Genomic DNA, 18884 nt, shown 5'->3' on the forward strand with positions numbered 1-18884 from the left:
TGGTGAGGGGATCTGGGCCTTGTATTAGTAGTGCTGAGGGGATCTTGGCCTTGTTTTGTGAGTGGTGGGTCTTGTTTTGCACGTGCTGAGGCGATCTGGGCATCTGGGCATCTGGGCATGTTTTGGGGGTGCTGGGCCTTGCTGTGGGGGTGCTGAGGGGATATGTTGGGGGTGCGGGGCTTATGTTGTGGGTGCTGAGGAGATCTGGGCATTTTGTTGGGGGGCTGGGCTTATGGTGGTGCTGAGGGGATCTGGGCCTTGTGTTGGGGGTGCGCGGCTTGTCATGGGGGTGCTGAACGGGATCTGGGCCTTATGTTTGGGAGTGCTGGGCCTTGTTTTGGGGTGCTGGGCCTTGTTTTTGGAGTTCTGGGCTTTGTTGTGGGGGTGCTGAGGGGATCTGGGCCTTGTGTTGGGCGTTCCTGAGGGGATCTGGGCGTTGTATTGGGGGTCAGGGCGCATACAAGGTGTGAAAAGCAGCAGAGCGGCTGCAACGCTAGTCAGGCTCTCTCCTGGTGCTGGAGACAGTGGGGTGGGGGGACAAGCGGCAGGTCCTCGTCCCAGGAGCTGCCCAAGACGTGGGCACTCGTCGTGGCGCCAAGGGGAGAAGCCATCTGGCAAGCAGCGCCCAGGAGGCCGTACCGGGGCGGTCCGGCTGGATTTCCTGCCACAGACAGCTCTCGCCACGCCAGCCAGAAACGCAGCAGCCTCCACCGCAGCCTTCTCCATCGCCATTTGTTATTGGAGCGGCTCTTGGAGGGGCAAGGGGGAAAGGATTCCCCACATTTTCACTTTTTTGGGGGGGGGGGTGGCACATTTCCTTTCTGATTTGCAACACTTTCTTTTTTTTTTTTTTTCTCCCTGTCTTTTGGCAGATGGAGGGTGGTGGTTGCCCATATTTGAGCAGCTTGTGTGCAGGTTTTTAAAATGTATTTCCTGAGGAAGTTTTTTACAGCCTTGAAACTCTGCAGGTTTTTTTCCAGCAGTTTTTTTTTTGGTCTTTTTCTTCTTCCTCCCCCACAAGCAATCACCCATAGGGGTCATTTATTTACTTACACACTGTGGGTTTTATTTATTTACCCATGGGAAGGAGGCTGGGTTGGGGTTTGGCTGTTCTTTGTTTTTCAGCAGCTCCCCCTTTCCCCTCACCCCCCCCAGCCATTTCCTTGGGGCGTTCCTGATTAATTTTCACTCGGGGGTCACGGAGTCAGGCGCAGGGGCAGGGGGTGGGATGCCCTCTCCCCCCGAGCAGCTGGTTGTGGCTCCATTACTCCTTTTCTCCGGAGCCCGTTTTCTCTGGGCATTTCCTCACTCCCTGCTGGCCCGGGGAAGCTTCTAGAAGGTGCCGGAGCAACAGCTGCGGTAGGAGCCTCCTGATTGGTGGGTGTGGGAGTGTTAGCTGTGTCCTGATTGGCGGGTTGTGGATGGCAGCGTGGGGCGGGGAGTGAAGCCTTGTCTGTCCCTGCTGAGGGGATCTGGGGGTTGTGGGGGGTGCGGGGGGGATCTGGGGGTTGGGGGCGCTGGGGGTGTTTTGGGGGCAGAGAGGCGGGAGGCAGGGCAAGGGGAGGCCTTGGCTGCAGAGGTCTGCCCCTGCGGCAGGTGCTGGAATGGGGAGGGCACTAGTGTGTGCCTGTGGCCTGGGCAGGTGCCGCAGGAGCGGGGGGAGGCGCAGGCCGGGGCAGAGCAGGATGCAGCCCAGAGGCAGAGAGGTGGGCATGGCCGTGCTGAGCTGCCGAGGCCAAGAGAGGATTGTGGTGGGGGGGTGCTGAGAAGAGGGCAACAGCAATATGTGCACTGCACAGGCAGAGCCGGCTCCGTTGTGCTGACAACCAGGCGGTGTTGGTGAGCGATGAAGGCCATGAGCTGCTGGACTGCCTCCCAAAAGTTGCACACAAAGAGTGGCCGGCGCACGTGAGACATCGCCAGCGCATCGTGCAGAAGCCTCCAGAGGCCCAGAGGGCAAACTGGGCATGAGGTGCAAGCTGCCTCGGCCCTCAGATGCCCAACGGGACAGGGCCTGCGAGATTGCTGGTGGGGCGCTGCTGGCGCATCGGAGGCTCGAAGGCATCATCTTGGGCTGCTGCAGAAGGGCAGGTGAGAGGCAAGTGGGGGACGGAGCAGGCGCAGAGGCGGCAAGAGGTGGAGAGCAAGGGCTGGCCTGAGAAGAAGCAAGGGGCTGCTGCTCATGCAAAAGAGCCAGCAGCACACTCGTGCTGCACTAGTGCGAGAGCTCTGCCGAGGACAATGAGGCAGAGAGAGAGGAAGGAGGAGGCTGGAGGTGAGCAACCGCATGCAAGAGTGAGTGCGGCACTGTGCAGCTGGTCGCAGCAAGAAATCGCCGCCGCTGCCGGTGCCCACGTGCCTCTGGCGCAGGCAAGGCTTGGCAGAGGAGCTGCCCTCGCTCACTCTGTGTGTGCCTCTTCTTGCAGCAGCCTGTGTGGTGCACAAGGAAGCGGAGGAGGAGTGTGGAGCAAGGCAGGAGGCAGGGTAGGCAGAGGCCTTGGCTGCAGGGCATCAGGCTGTGCGAGAGACCGTGATGCGGGGGGCTCCCTGAATGTGTGCCTGTGGGCCTTGCAGCTGTGGCGTGGCCCTGGGGAGACTGAGGGCAGGATGGAGCCCAGAGGCAGAGAGGTGCTCATGGCGTGGCTGAGGTGCAGAGGCCAAGGAGGGGATGGGTGTTGGGAGTGCTGAAGAGCAGGCAATGGCTTAGGGAGGGCCAGGGTAAATGGAAAGGCTGCCGCAGAGCTGCCCGAAGGCCGGTGCTGAGACACAGCCCAGGCGCCCGGTGCAGGTGTGTCTGCAGGGCCCCTCTGTGCGGCAAGGCTGGGTGCCTTTGGGGCCTGCCTGGTGCAGGGGTGCCTGCTCAGGGGCAAAAGGGAGCCCTGAGGGAGGGTTGTCGCCTGCTTTCTGCCTCCCAGGTGGAGCAAAGAGACATTGGGCAGCATGCGAGTGCCCCCATGCTGCCTATGGAAGATGCTCGGGTAGTGCTGGCTCTTGCCTGGCCAACAGCAGCCCCTGGCAGTGGCTCTGGTGGCTCTCAGCTAGGCAGGAGTGCTGAGGCAGAGGTGTGGTGGCATGCCACTCAGAGGGGAAGGCAGAGCTGTGACTGTGTTGCTGCGTGTGCTGCCAAGGGGCTGTGGGCAAGAGGAGTGGCCACATGCCTCGTGCTTGTTGTGACCCAGGTGAGCTGCAGCTCCAAGCATCTGCGGAGTTCTCCAGAGGCGGAGACAGGAACAATCGGGAAGCTGCATGAGCCATGGCATGCGCAGTGGTGGAGGGCATGCGGGCTGCCTGCCGGGGGGTGAGTAGCCCCATTCAAGAGGCTGCAGTTGAGGCTTTCAAGGAGCCAGCGACACAGTCTCTGCACTCCCAAAACAATGCGCAGATCCCCTCAGGACGCCAATAAGCCCAGCACCCCCAACACAAGGCCCACATCCCCTCAGCAACCCCAAAACAAGGCCCAGCAACTCCAACACAAAGCCCAGCTCCCCTCTGCACCCCCACAAAAAGCCCAGCACCCACAACACAAGCCCAACACCTCCAAAACAAGCCCCATATCCCCTCAGTACCCCCAACACAAGGCACCGATCTCCTCAGCAACCCCAACACAAGGCCCAGATCCCCTCAGCACCCCCACAACAAAGCCCAGCACCTCGAAAAAAAAAGCTGAGATGCCCTCAGCACTCGCAACACAAGCCGAACACCTCAAAAACAAGCCCCAGATCTCCTCAGTACCCCCAAAGAAGGCCCCGATCTCCTCAGCACCCCCAACACAACACCCACATCCCCTCAGCACCCTGACCACAAGCCCAGCATCTCCAAAACAAGGCCCAGATCTCCTCTGCACGACGGGAAAAAAGGCCCAGCACCCCTATAACAAGGCCAGATCCCCTCTGCAACCCCACCACAAGCCCAGCATCTCCAAAAAAAGGCCGAGATTCCGTCAGCACCCCCACCAAAAGCCCAGCACCCCCAACACAAGCCCAGATCCCCTCAGCACCACGGAAAAAAGGCCCAGCACCTCGAAAACAAGGCCAGATCCCCTCAGCACCCCCACTACAAGCCCAGCACCTAGAAAACAATGCCCCGATCCCCTCAGCACCCCCACCACAAGCCCTGCACCCCCAACACAATGCCCAGATCCCCTCAGCACCCCTACCACAAGCCCTGCACCCACAACACAAGGCCCCGATCCCCTCAGCAACCCCAAAACAAGGCCCAGATCTCCTCAGCAAACCCATTACAAGACCACATCCCCCAACACAACGCCCAGATCCCCTCAGCACCCCCAAAACAAGGCCCTGCACTCCCAAGACAAGGCCCAGCTCCCCTCTGCACCTCCACAAAAAGCCCAGCAGCCTGCATGACAAGCCCAACACCTCGAAAACAAGCCCCAGATCCTCTCAGCACCCCCACAACAAGGCCCATATCCCCTAAGCACCCCCACAACAAGGCCAGCACCCGCAACACAAACCCAGCACCTCGAAAACAAGCCCCAGATCCCCTCAGCACCCCCAACAGAAGGCCCAGATCCCCTAAGCACCCCCACAACAAGGCCAGCACCTGCAAAACAAACCCAGCACCTCGAAAACAATCCCCAGATCCCCTAAGCACCCCCACAACAAGACCCAGATCCCCTAGGCACTCCCACACGCCCAACACAACAAAAACATGGCCTAAATCACCTCAGCATCCCCACCACAAGCCCAGCACTCCAAAAACAACACCCAGCACCCCCAACACAACGCTCCGATCCCCTCAGCAACCCCAAAACAAGGCCCACATCCCCTCAGCAAACCCATTACAAGACCAAATCCCCCGACACAAGGCCCACATCCCAACAGCAGCCCGACCACAAGCCCAGCACCCGAAACACAACACCCAGATCCCCCCTGCACCCCCACCACTAGCCCAGCACTCCCACAATAAGCCCAGCACCCTCAGTGCAAGACCTAGCTCTCCTCAGCACCCCCACCACAAGCCCAGAACCCCCAACACAATGACCAGATCCCCTCAGCAACCCCACCACAAGGCCCTGATCCCCTCTGCACTCCCAAACCACATCCAGCACCTCGAAAACAAGCCCCTGATCCCCTCAGCACCCCCACTACAAGCTCAGCACCTAGAAAACAACGCCCTAATCCCCTCAGCACCCCCACCACAAGCCCAGCTCCCCCAACACAATGCCCCGATCCCCTCATCAACCCCAAAACAAGGCCCAGATCCCCTCAGCAAACCCATTACAAGACCAGCTCCCCCGACACAAGGCCCACATCCCCTCAGCACCCCCAAAACAAGGCCCAGCAACTCCAACACAACGCCCAGCTCCCCTCTGCACCCCCACAAAAAGCCCAGCCCCCGCAACACAAGCCCAACACCTCCAAAACAAGCCCAGATCCCCTCTGCACTCCCACAAGCTCAGCACAACAAACACACGGCCCAGATCCCCTCTGCACACCTATAACAGGCCCAACACCTCCAATACAAGCCCCAGATCCCCTCCGCACTCGCACAACATGCCCAGCACCCCCCCGACAAGCCCAGATCCCCTCAGCACCACTATGACAAGTCCAGCACCCCCAACACAATGCCCCAGATCCCCTCAGCAACCCCAAAACAAGGCCCACATCCCCTCAGCAAACCCATTACAAGACCAGCTCCCCCGACACAAGGCCCACATCCCCTCAGCACCCCCAAAACAAGGCCCAGCAACTCCAACACAACACCCAGCTCGCCTCTGCACTTCCACAAAAAGCCCAGCAGCCTGCATGACAAGCCCAGCACCTCAAAACAAGCCCCATATTCCCTCAGCACCCCCACAAGAAGGTCCAGATCCCCTCAGCACCCCCATGACAAGCCCAGATCCCCTCTGCACTCCCACAAGCCCAACACAACAAACACACAGCCCAGATCCCCTCTGCACACCCATAACAGGCCCAACACCTCCAATACAAGCCCCAGATCCCCTCCGCACTCGCACAACACGCCCAGCTCCCCTAACACAAGCCCAGATCCCTCCTGCACCCCCACAACAAAGCCCAGCACACCAAACACAATGCCCCGATCCCCTCAGCACCCCCACCACAAGCCCTGCACCCCCAACACAATGCCCCAGATCCCCTCATCAACCCCAAAACAAGGCCCAGATCCCCTCAGCAAACCCATTACAAGACCAGCTCCCCCGACACAAGGCCCACATCCCATCAGCACCCCTAAAACAAGGCCCAGCAACTCCAACACAACGCCCAGATCCAATCTGCACCCCCCAAAACAAGGCTAGCACCCTGCATGACAAGCCCATCACCTCCAAAACAAGCCCAGATCCCCTCAACACTCCCACAAGCTCAACACAACAAACACACAGCCCAGATCCCCTCAGCACTCCCAACACAAGGCCAAGCACTCCCAAGACAAGGCCCAGATCCCCTCCGCACTCGCACAACACGCCCAGCACCCCTAACACAAGCCCAGATCCCCTCTGCACGCCCACAACAAAGTCCAGCACCACCAAAACAAGGCTCTGATCCCCTCTGCACTCCGAAAACAAGGCCTAGCACCCCTAAAATAAAACCTAGCTTTCCTCAGCACAACCACGACAAGCCCAGCTCTCCCCCATACAAGCCCAAATCCCCTCAGCACCCTCCATGACAAGCCCAGCACTCCCAACACAATGTCCAGATCCCCTCAGCACTCCCACAAGCCCAACACAACAAACACACAGCCCAGATCCCCTCAGCAGCCCCAACACAAGGCCCAGCACTCCCAAGACAAGGCCCAGACCCCTCAGTACCCCTATGACAAGCCCAACACCTCCGACACCATGCCCAGATCCCCTCTGCACCCCCACAACAAGCCCCAGATCCCCTCGGCACTCCCACAAGCCCAACACAACAAACACGCAGCCCAGATCCCCCCTGCACACCCATAACAGCCCCAACACCTCCAATACAAGCCCCAGATCCCCTCCGCACTCGCACAACACGCCCAGCACCTCAAAAACAATGCCCAGATCCCCTCTGCACCCCCACAACAAAGCCCAGCACCTCAAAAACAATGCCCAGACACCCTAAGCACCCCCACAACAAAGCCCAGCACCCCAAACACAACGCCCAGATCCCCTTCAGTACCCTCATGACAAGACCAGCACCCCCAACACAACACTCAGCTCCACTGAGCAGCCTGAAAACAAGCCTAGCAACCCCAACACAACACCCAGATCCCCCAAAACAAGGCCCAGCACCTCCAACACAACACCCAGCTCCCCTCTGCACCCCCAAAACAAGGCTAGCACCCTGCATGACAAGCCCAGCACCCCCAAAACAAGCCCATCATCCCCTCAACACTCCCCCAAGCCCAACACAACAAACACACGGCCCAGATCTCCTCTGCACCCCCAACACAAGGCCCAGCACTCCCAAGACAAGGCCCAGACCCCTCAGTACCCCCATGACAAGCCTGACACCCACACAACAAGACCCAGATCCCCTTTGCACACCCACCACTATCCCAGCACCCCCAACACAAGCCCAGCACCCCCAGTGCAACGCCCAGATCCCCTCAGCACCCCCACCACAAGCCCAGCACCCCCAACACAACGCCCAGATCCCCTCAGCACCCCACCACAAGGCCCTGATCCCCTCTGCACTCCCAAAACACATCCAGCACCTCAAAAACAAGCCCCATATTCCCTCAACACCCCCACAAGAAGGTCCGGATCCCCTCAGCACCCCCATGACAAGCCCAGATCCCCTCTGCACTCCCACAAGCCCAACACAACAAACACACAGCCCAGATCCCCTCTGCACCCCCATAACAGGCCCAACACCTCCAATACAAGCCCCAGATCCCCTCCGCACTCGCACAACACGCCCAGCACCCCTAACACAAGCCCAGATCCCCTCAGCACCACTATGACAAGTCCAGCACCTCCAACACAATGCCCAGATCCCCTCAGCACCCCCACAACAAAGCCCAGCACACCAAACACAATGCCCAGATCCCCTCTGCACCCCTACCACAAGGCCCTGATCCCCTCTGCACTCCCAAAACACATCCAGCACCTCGAAAACAAGCCCCTGATCCCCTCACTACCCCCAATACAAGGCCCCGATCTCCTCAGCACCCCCACCACAACGCCCAGATCCCCTCTGCACCCCCACCACAAGCCCAGCACCCCCAACACAGTGCCCAGATCCCCTCTGCACCCCCATAACAAGCCCAGCACCCCCAACACAATGCCCCGATCCCCTCAGCAACCCCAAAACAAGGCCCAGATCCCCTCAGCAAACCCATTACAAGACCAGCTCCCCCGACACAAGGCCCACATCCCCTCAGCACCCCCAACACAAGGCCCAGCACTCCCAAGACAAGGCCCAGACCCCTCAGTACCCCTACGACAAGCCCAGCCCCTCCACCACAATGCCCAGATCCCGTCAGCACGTCCACGACAAGCCCAGCGCACCCAACACAAGGCCCAGATCCCCTCAGCATCCTCCATCACAAGCCCAGCACCCCAAAAACAAGCCCCAGATCCCCTCAGCACTCCCACACACCCCACACAACAAACACACGGCCCAGATCCCCTCCGCACCCCCAAAACAAGGCCCTGATCCCATCTGCACTCCCAAAACAAGGCCCAGCACTCCCACAACAAGCCCAGCACCCCCAGTGCAAGACCTAGCTCTCCTCAGCACCCCCACCACAAGCCCAGCACCCCCAACACAACGCCCAGATCCCCTCAGCACCCCCACCACAAGGCCCTGATCCCCTCTGCACTCCCAAAACACATCCAGCACCTCGAAAACAAGCCCCTGATCCCCTCAGTACCCCCAATACAAGCCCCTGATCCCCTCAGCAGCCCCATAACAAACCCAACACCTCCAATACAAGCCCCAGATCCCCTCCGCACTCGTACAACACGCCCCGCACCCCCAACACAAGCCCAGATCCCCTCAGCACCACTATGACAAGTCCAGCACCCCCAACACAAGGCCCAGATCCCCTCTGCACCCCCAATGCAATGGCCAGATCCCCTCTGCAACCCCACCACAAGCGCAGCATCTCCAAAACAAGTACCTGATAAACCTCTGCACCACCAAAAAAAGGCCCAGCACCTTGAAAACAAGCCCCACATCCCTTCAGCACCTCCACTACAAGCCCAGCACGCCCAACACAATGCCCAGACCCCCTCAGCACCCCGACCACAAGCCCAGCACCCCTAAAACAAGCCCCAGATCCCCTCAGCACCACTATGACAAGCCCAGCACCCCCAACACAAGCCCCAGATCCCCTCTGCACCCCCAAAACAAAGCCCAGCACCTCGAAAACAAAGCCCAGACCCCCTAAGCACAGCCACAACAAGCCCAGCACCCCCAACACTACGCCGAGATCCCCTTCAGTACCCTCATGATAAGACCAGCACCCCCAACACAACACTCATCTCCAGTGAGCAGCCTGAAAACAAGCCTAGCACCCCCAACACAACACCCAGATCCCCCCAATACAAGGCCCAGCACCTCCAACACAACACCCAGCTCCCCTCTGCACCCCCAAAACAAGGCCAGCACCCGCAACACAAGCCCAGCACCTCGAAAACAAGCCCAGATCCCCTCAGCACCCCCACCACAAGGCCCAGCACCCCCAATGCAACGGCCCAGATTCCCTCAGCACCCCCAACACAAGACCCAGCACTCCCAACACAAGGCCCAGCAACCCCAACACAAAGCTCAGACCCCTCAGCACCCCCACCAGAAGCCCAGCATCTCCAATACAAGCTCGAGATGCCCTCAGCACTCCCACAAGCCCAACACAACAAACACACCGCCCAGATCTACTCAGCACCCCCAAAACAGGGCCCTGATCCCCTCTGCACTCCCAAAACAAGGCCCAGCACCCCGAAAACAAGACCTAGCTTTCCTCAGCACCCCCACAACAAGCCTTGCTCTCCCCAACACGAGGCCCTGATCCCCTCAGCACCCTGCATGACAAGCCCAGCAGTCCCAACACAATGTCCCGATCCCCTCAGCAGACCCACAAGCCCAGCACCCCCAACACAAGGCCCAGATCCCCCAAAACAAGCCCAGCAGCCCCATAAGAAAGGTCCAGATCCCCTCTGCACCCCCGCGACAAGCCTAGCACTCGCAACAAAAGGCTCAGCACCTCCTGCACAACGCCCAGATCCCCTAAGCACCACCATGACAACCCCAGCACCCGCAACACAAGGCTCCGCTCCACTGAGCAGCCCGAAAACAAACCTAGCACCCCCAACACAACAAGCAGATCCCCTCAGCACTCCCAACACAAAGTTCAGTGACCCTCAGCACCCCTACAACAAGCCCAGAACCCCCAACACAAGGCCCAGGTCCCCTGAGCAAACCTATGACAAGACCAGCTCCCCCAAAGGGCACAGAGGAGCTGCCCTCCCTCACTCTCTGTGTGGCTCTTGTTGCCACAGCCTCCTTGCTTCCCCCTGGCAGACGGGGAGCTTTGGGCAGAGAGGCGGGAGGCAGGGTTAAGGGGAGGCCTTGGCTGCAGAGGTCTGCCCCTGTGGCAGGTGCTGGAATGGGGAGGGCACTAGTGTGTGCCTGTGGCCTGTGCAGATGCCCCAGGAGCAGGGGGAGGTACAGGCTGGGGCAGAGCAGGATGCAGCCCAGAGGCAGAGAGGTGGGCATGGCCGTGCTGAGCTGCTGAGGCCAAGAAAGGATTGTGGTGGTGGGGGGGGGGTGCTGAGAAGAGGGCAACAGCAACATCTGCACTGCACAGGCAGCCCCAGCTCTGTTTTGGTGAAAACGCACCCGTTCTTGTCATGGTGCAGTGATGAGCTGCAGAGCACAGCAAACAGACGCAGCAAACAGACACAGCAGTTTGCGCAGCAGTGTCTGGGCTCTGCCTGGGCCTTTTGTGGGCCTTGTTGGAAGTTGGGGAGGCTTTCTGGGGACCCCCGAGGAACTAGACAGTGCTTGCTGCTAGCAGGAAGGGAGAGCTAGGCAAGGACTACTGCAGGGGGCCTTGACTTAACTTAACTTAACTTCTGGGAAGTCCTAGCTAGGTGGGGCTGCTGCTAACGAGCAATCTGGGCTGGCCTGGTCAGAGGGAGTTGGGGCTTTTGTTTCAGGTGGCTCCTGATTGGGTGGGTCAAGCACCCTTGTGAGTCACTGCTGGGCAGAGGCCTATATAAGAGCCAGGCCTAGAGCCCAGCTCCCAGAGTGGGGCTGGCAGAGGCAGCAGTTTGGGCAGCAGGCAAAGAAGGTGCCTCTCCCTTTTCTGCAGTGGTGTGTCCTTCCCTGGGGCATGGTCATGACATGCTGCAGAGCACATTCCCCAGTGGCTGCTGGAGGTGCTGCCTCAGCTGTGTGTGAGGCTTCAACCCAGACAGACCCTCAGACAGCAGATGCAGCTCTGCAGGTGTCAGGCTGCAGGGAGTGCCTGGGGCCTTTCTGTGAGGCCTGGGCTGACAGTCAGCTCTCCTGTGCAAGGTGTGCTGTGGTTGACCCTTTGTATTGCCAGATAAAGGAGCTGGGGGAGGAAGTGAGCAGGAAGTTAGCAGTCCCTCTTCTAACCTCAACCATTCTGTGATTCTGTGAAACCTCCTGTTGTCCCCTGTGTCACAGAGAACACCACTAAAAGTACAGGATACAATGAGTTCTTTCCCGCGTCTTCTTCCGGAGCTGGGAAAGGAGTGTTTTTTCAGCCATGAAGCTTGGCAAGACGCGTCCACCAAAGGATGATCATCAGAAGCAAGGTAGGTGCTGGGAGGAGGTTGTTCCCTGATCCAGTACTGCTGTTCCAGGAAAGCCCCTGGTCCCATCCACTTAACGGATGAGACTCCCCCCCCGGCCCCGTAAGTGGCACACATCAACGCTGTTGGTAACTCAGGGATTAGACAGGGAGCATTTGGTGGACAGGGTGAAGGCTGGAGAGAGGGTCTGCATGGGGGAATCTGGGAAGCAGGGATAGATGGAGAGAGCCTTACACTGAAGGCTTTGCCAGATCTCACCCGCTTTGTGAGATCATGGTGAAACCTGGAAGTCAGGTGGGCAGTTTCTGGCTTATTTTAAGGATTACTTGCAAGTGTAAGAGCAAAAAGCGTGATTTAGCCCTTTCACTGCTTCTCTGTGATGCATGGAGACCTGCATGAATAGCGTTGCAGCAGCACAGTGAGAGGTAGGGCTCTGTTGCCTCAAGGTTGTCTGTTCCAAGGTCTCGATACATGCTACAGTGCTGAAATGGGACACCTTTCTGGAAAGGCAGAAGGTGGTTAGCGATCGGAAATTTGTTGTTGTTTCCATTCGGCTCAAATTATGATGTTTCAGTGACAAAGAAATTGGGGAATGCCTTTTTGTGGAGGAAGACCAAATGTTGCTTTAGATATTCTTCATGGGCAAATCTTTGTTGTTGTTCAGCCAGCTTTTAAGAGAAGAAAGGAGGGATTTGGCCTGAGACACTATAGAGGTAGAGGCCTTGGCAGACTGTAGAGGCATAATACTGAAACCTTGGTGATCTTCCTGCTCTCCCCAGTGAAAGGGTGTTCTTCTTGTGGTGGAGACTTCACCTAAGGTGATGAGGAAAGCCATCTGGGATGCAAAGGCATGAAAAGGCTGTACTTCCAGATTGTGGAGTACATTCACATGTAGATTTACCAGTGGTGGGGGAACAGTTGCAACAACTGTTCATGTGGTCATTGCCTCACAGCTGTGTGTATCCTTCCTCCCCCTTTGCCCTCCACAGGGCGTAGTCCTCCCAGCATCCCTCCTGAGTGGTGGTCTGCTTCTTTCTGCCATCCCAGGCAGATTGCCAGTTCTGCTCGGGTCAAACAAACCCACTGAATCACTGCAAGCAGAGCTGGGAAGGTGCTGGTCTGTCCCTCCACCCACACGTGGCAGGATGGAATCTGCTTAGGTCCCTCAGTGGAAATGAGGACACTCTTTTCACACACAACTTGCTGCAGTGCCTCTCTCCACCTAGGAAAGCTTTTCCTAACATCCAGCCTAGATCCCCCTCTCTTCAGCTGAAGCCCAAGGTTATTTCTGTATTATCTCACAGAACCGGGCCAGACTATGGTGAAGCAACTGATCCAAGTCTTGGATTAGCCACGAGGTAGGAAACCTGTTTCCCAAAAGCGATGTCTGTGCTCTAGGCGTGGTTTTGGTAGTATTTCCCCCTGTGCCAACGAAACAAACCAGTGACCCTAAAGCAGCTCCCCACCTCCCTTCATCCTCAGCATTGCATCACCTTATGGCAGTTAGAGCTGCAGCACATGTTCACATGCTCTTTTACCTCGTGAAGTCTGCATTGCTCATTTGTTGGATTTCAGTTTTCCAAAGCTTATTGCCTTCATGAAACTGTGCTGGCACACAGCACAGGTGGAATAATGTGTCACGCTACGCAAACCTCTTTTAAAATCCATTTTAAACCAGGTTGTCTGTGGCCTGACCAGGTGACCACTGTTCTTTGTATTACCAGGAGAGGTTGATAGGATGTATTGGTTACCTTTCTCGGAGTCTTTAATTATCCACCGAGTGGAAACAACAAGAGACGTTCTTTTGTCTGTGTGCCTTTATGCAGAGGAACCTGCTGTTTTGGAAGCAGAAGACCTGGGCCGAAAAGCCATGAGACTAGGAGGTGGACTGGACCCAGACACAGTCTCCTTGGCTTCCGTCACGGCTGTAACCACCAGTGTCTCCAACAAGAGGTGAAGGCCAGATGTGAGCTTGTGCAAGCCAGGAGGTGATGGCAAACTCTCAGACGTGCCTGCTCCCCAGAGCCATGTGTCCCCTGAGCTGAGATATGCTGGAAATCACGTTGCCCCATGCAACTGTTTTCAGAAACGCTTGAACAAAGAATGTTCAGTGGCATTTCACAGCCCCTGGAGTTTATATTCCTCTCATGCCAAGAGAGCTGGCACTGCAAGGAGTAACCCTGGGAAATGCTCTGTCACAGTCTGCAGTGAGTTCCTCTGTTGTTTGACGGAGGTCTTTTTTCCTGCCCTTTGGAAGGTCCAAGCCTGATATCAAAATGGAGCCGAGTGCTGGGAGGCCGATGGATTATCAGGTAGGTGACAACGCTGTGCCCCCAACTTCAGCTCGGGGGGTTCAGAGCCCAGGGAGAGACCATTTCACAGGGAGTGTTTAAGGGGAGGAAGAGGCGAGTTGAGAACTTTTCTTTCACACTTTCTTGGACCGCAACTATCAGCAGAGTAGTTACTTGAGGAGCTGAATCTCTTAGTTGAAGCCTTTGTCCCCGATGGCCTGTGGGACAGCTCTGGGACCAGGAGGAAGGACTGACAGTCACTTGAGCAGGCCTAGGCTTGCTGGAGTCCCACCGAGGCTGTGCCTCCTCCCCATGCAGCAGGTTATGGACCTTGGCATGGCGTTGTTGGGAGTGAGTCCAGCGCAGGTTTCAATGTACTGCGCTCACAAAAGCAACTGACAATTTGTTTGTTAAGTCTGAAGGCTGGCTCATGTGTGAACGACTGTTTCAGGTATTGTTCCTGTGGGAGGATGACTTTCAAAAAGCTGCTGTTTAAATGCTAGAGTGATAAGCTATATCTCAAGTAGTTAACTGGATTTGCTGTCCATTGTGACAAGCCCAGAAAGCCCAGCTTAATCAGGGTTTGAAGCAGGCAATCTCCAACACAGTTCTCTTAATTTCCAAAGGCTTTCAGTACCTGTTTTAGCGTTCCCAATTGACGAGGCCTGGCTGGCAGTACTCGTTGGATTTCCTCTGGTAGGTTGGTGCCTGGTTGCTGTTATCTTGTTCCTCTTCTCGTTTTCACCGAGTCATGCTGATTCGGCAGCCGTTTACTTTTCTGTCCTTGTGTGTTAGCGCAGTAGCACGTTCCTAGGGATGTCTGGGACCAATGCAAATAATGATTTGTTGTTAAAGGTTTATTGTAGACCATATACGGCGTCCACTTTTAAATCCCACGAGAGACCAGTTGCCATCAGAAGATGCAGTAGAGCAGTATGTGGAAGAGGTTTAATTATACGCATAAAAAGCCTAAAACAAGTTGCGAGGACAACGAGGACTGAGTGTCCCTGGTTCGGGAATAGTATAATCAGAATGTAAAGAGAAGGAGGAAGGTGCAAGACGAATTAAGTGCAAGACAGAGCAAGAGGTTCAGTTAATTGGCCAGTGCAAACAGGAGTATCACAAGGCTGGTTTTCATTGGGAATGGTGAGGGAACAGAGCGGTGACCTTAGCTGCTTACCTCCTCAGAAGGAGTCTGAGAGTATTCGCACCTACCTTGCTGCCCTTGAAATGAGGAAGGGATTTGAGCTGGGTTTGTTAAGCTGGTGCAGCTTTGGGTGAGGGGTAGGAGGTTGCATTTGCAGCTCAGCTCCTCTGCAGTAAGTCAGTTTGTGCAGCAATCAATGCCAGGCAGTCTTGTCCTCTTCTTTAGAGAGCTCAGCTGTCTTTTATCAGCTTCCTTTTCTGAGCGGTTTACCCCTTGTATTTTTTAGCAGAAGCAAGTTAAGCCAGTTAGGGCATCAGTAGCAGAGTGTCTGCTCCCGCAGCTTAGCTAAATCCGTTCAACTTTGTGCCTTACGTGCTCTTGGAGCAGAAGAGCCATCTGAACGGACAGGGCTGCTCTGATGCTCCTACCTCCCATGCCATGCCGCAGCTCTCTCAGGCTTGTAGGAGCAGCCCTGTCCCTTTTGTGTGATGAAGAGAGACTACCCAGCTGCCACCCCGGCACTGAAAGCACCTTGGAGAGGAGAGTCAGGTGGAGACACAGTTTAGGGCAGCCGAGGTGGAGGTCCATGAATCTCTCTCCCCAGGTCAGCATCACAGTCATTGAGGCACGGCAGCTGGTTGGGCTCAACATGGACCCCGTGGCCTGTGTGGAGGTTGGAGATGAAAAGAAATGCACGTCCATGAAGGACTCGACTAATTGCCCTTACTACAATGAGGTGAGCTGGATTTTTCCTGAGGTGCTGCTCCAGGCTCGTTGCTCCTCAAGGCCTAGACTGCAGTTTGACAGCAAATTACATTTATTTGACTTTGGTTTTTTTCTTTTTCTTCTGTTACCTTTTGCTGGAGTAAGATGAAATCAGAAACCATGCAGAAGGAGGGATGAAACCTTGGCCCTCTGGTATTTTACAAAATGGTGACAAAGAACCAAAGCAAGACAAAACCCCTTACTTGATCAGTTTCAAATTAAATGAGCCTGTGCCCACTTTCTGAGTCTTTCCAAGAAGTTAATGCTTTATTTTAGTTTCTGAGATCACTGATGCTGTCAGTTGTTGGGCTGACATGGGTCCCTCTGCAGCTGTGACGTGAACTGCAGGCTGTTCCTCTGCACAGACACATCTCTGTTGGTGGGATATGGACCATAATATTGTCCTTCAATTCAGAAGGAGCCCATGCCTGCTTCCCTGCTTTCACGCATGCTCCTTCTCTTTCAGTGCTTTGTCTTTGATTTCCATGTTCCCCCAGATGTCGTATTCGATAAGATCATCAAGCTGTCCATAAGTGAGCATGGTTGTGTTGTCCTTTTCAGTGGGCTTTGGTGGAAGCCAACCCATTTTACTTACTTGTTGGGATGGATTTAGACCCTTGATGCGAGACCTGTGGCAGGAGCGGAGGTGCTCAGTCCCTCTCTCTGAGCCCTCATGTCCTACGAGCCTCACCTCCTTTGCAGACCCCCCCAATCCCTCTGTCAGTGTCCTTATTGCTGCAGCCACACACCCCTCCACTCGTGTTCCCTCTGTTGCTCTGTGGCTGACCTCTGGTATTTCCTAGCTAGGCAAAACTAAGCCTGTCTCAGGATGTCTCTTTAGGCTTGGGGAGAAGCAAGAGCTTCCTGAGGCTGCCAGTGGATTCCCTGAAGCATGAGGGTGGGTACAGCTCTTGAGGAAATTCAGAGTTGTAAATAATGAGAGCAAAACAGAGGCTCCAGCTCTCCTAGTCTTCCTTCGCGGCTCTGGGGAAGGAGATTCATAGATTCACAGATCAAAGCAGGCTGGCTAGGAGCATCCACATCTATCCCATGCATAGTCTGGCTGTGTAATTTCTCCCAGGAAGGGAATTAAAGTATAGATTTCAAGCATCTTTGAGACGCTTCCTTGAGGAGAATGTCTCAGTGTTTGGTGCCATAGTAGCTGGAACACTGCATCTTGTTTCAAAGATGGTTTTTTTTTTTTACTTTTTTTTCCTATTGAATCCAAGTGTACACTTGCTTGCAAGACTGCTAAACAAGAGCTGCCAACCACACTGTGCTTCACACAGCACAGTGAGTGATTATATCTCCTGCCCAAACTAAGCAAGATGCATCAAATCCTTTAATGTTTGACACTGAACCGTTCTAGAAACAGCCCTACCCCTCCCAGCATGGCTGGGCACAGAAAAAGCTCTGACTTGTTGTTCTCCCTCGCTTTTCAGGTGATCCACTCAAAATCTCTTGCGCAGTGGGACTTTGGTAGGCTCCTTCAAGGTGGATGTTGGAACTGTTTACACCCAGCCTGGTATGTCACCACAATTTGCAAGGGGTCATATAGATGCCTACCTTCACCATCAAACAAATGTCTACCATTTGCAAGGTAGCCAGGCAGTCACTAGTTTCCTTTGGCAACACTTAGTCAACTTAATTTTAGTATCCCGGGTGCAAGCATGTCATCTAGGCTCCTTCTGCAGTCCGAAAAGAGCCCTCAGCCTCTCCAGAAGATGGTATATCCCATTCTAGGATAAGGCATAATGCACGCAGGTAGAATTGTCCTCAGATGTGCCATTCTCTCTCCACTGACCTCCTAAGAAGCTTAGCTAGCTTGCTTAGGCAAGATGTTGACCTTTCCGAGAGCTGAAGGTCTAGCCCTGTGTGGCTGGCCTTTAGACCAAGACAGGAAGATGCCCAGTGTGCAAAGAAAGAGAGGTTAATTAGAGCTTCTGTGAGAATGTCATGTTGCTCACTGATGCTACAGCCTGCCTTGACTTAGTACAGAGGGGCCCGATGAGTGCTACTAAAATCCACTGTGCTATCGTGGGCTTTGTTTAGAGGACCTCTGTTTCAGGGAAGCCTGTTTTATAGAACCATAAAAGAAATGTGGAAGCTTTCAGCATCCTGCACTCGCTGTGCGCAGCGAAAGCAGGCATGGTTGGGATTAGTATAAAGGAGGTCCAGAAGGGTCCCTGGAGAGGTCATTCAGTCCATACCCTTGCTCTTGGGAAGGATCAGCCCTACTCCGTGACAGGCTCCCCACTGAGCTTCTGCCTGAAAAGTCACTGAATCAGTGAATCATCTTGAACGTGTCTGGCAGACTGATGAAGCAAACCCATCTGCAGGAGAGGAGACTAAGAAATGCCTGTTCTGTACAGAAGAGCATGGCTCCTTGGAGGGCCCAGGGCTTGCAGCATGCCAGCATAAGGAAGACCTGAAACTTCCCTTTAGAGAAGAGACATCCAGAATCACTGGGATTTTATCTTAGCTTATGCATCAGGCCTTTTTGTAGCACTCTGCCCCTCTGAAGAGTCCTGAGAGCTAAGTTTCCATTTCAGGGGGGCTCAGCAAACGATGCTGGAAGGGATCTGAAGAGAGCATCTCTTCTGATGCACTCCACAGAAGGATGAGATCTTTCTCGCCCATCTAAGAGGCACCAGGCCTTAAAAATGTCCAGTGATGGAAACTCCACACCTCTACAGGCAGTTTATCCCATTGCTTCTCTGTCTCCAACATTGGGCAGATCCTCCCAATGGATTTTCAGGGGGTTCTGTCTGGAATTCCTCACACCTGGAGAGGTCTCTTTATGCATGCATGCAGGCTTCTGCAGTCAAGTGGACAGACATGCCCAGTGCTCGCAGTAATTCCTGTAATTGTGATAAATGTCTGTCTTGTTCCATGGCTTTCAGAGCACCAGTTCTATCGCAAATGGGCCACCCTTTCTGACCCTGAG

General features: G+C 55.4%; 1 protein-coding gene across 1 annotated transcript in view; it reads left to right on the top strand.

Annotated features, from left to right (window-relative positions):
• Positions 1 to 2241: 2241 nt before the first annotated feature.
• Positions 2242 to 18884, top strand: part of LOC138066504 (otoferlin-like) — a 56719-nt gene continuing 40076 nt past the window's right edge. The window contains 9 exon segments of the mRNA XM_068936372.1: positions 2242 to 2275; positions 2427 to 2484; positions 11664 to 11737; positions 13561 to 13687; positions 13992 to 14046; positions 15777 to 15908; positions 16404 to 16474; positions 17380 to 17462; positions 18841 to 18884. Coding sequence (XP_068792473.1) covers positions 2242 to 2275; positions 2427 to 2484; positions 11664 to 11737; positions 13561 to 13687; positions 13992 to 14046; positions 15777 to 15908; positions 16404 to 16474; positions 17380 to 17462; positions 18841 to 18884 — 678 coding nt within the window.

This window comes from Struthio camelus, chromosome 3 (genome assembly GCF_040807025.1).
Source record: "Struthio camelus isolate bStrCam1 chromosome 3, bStrCam1.hap1, whole genome shotgun sequence".
In the NCBI taxonomy this organism is placed as follows: domain Eukaryota; kingdom Metazoa; phylum Chordata; class Aves; order Struthioniformes; family Struthionidae; genus Struthio; species Struthio camelus.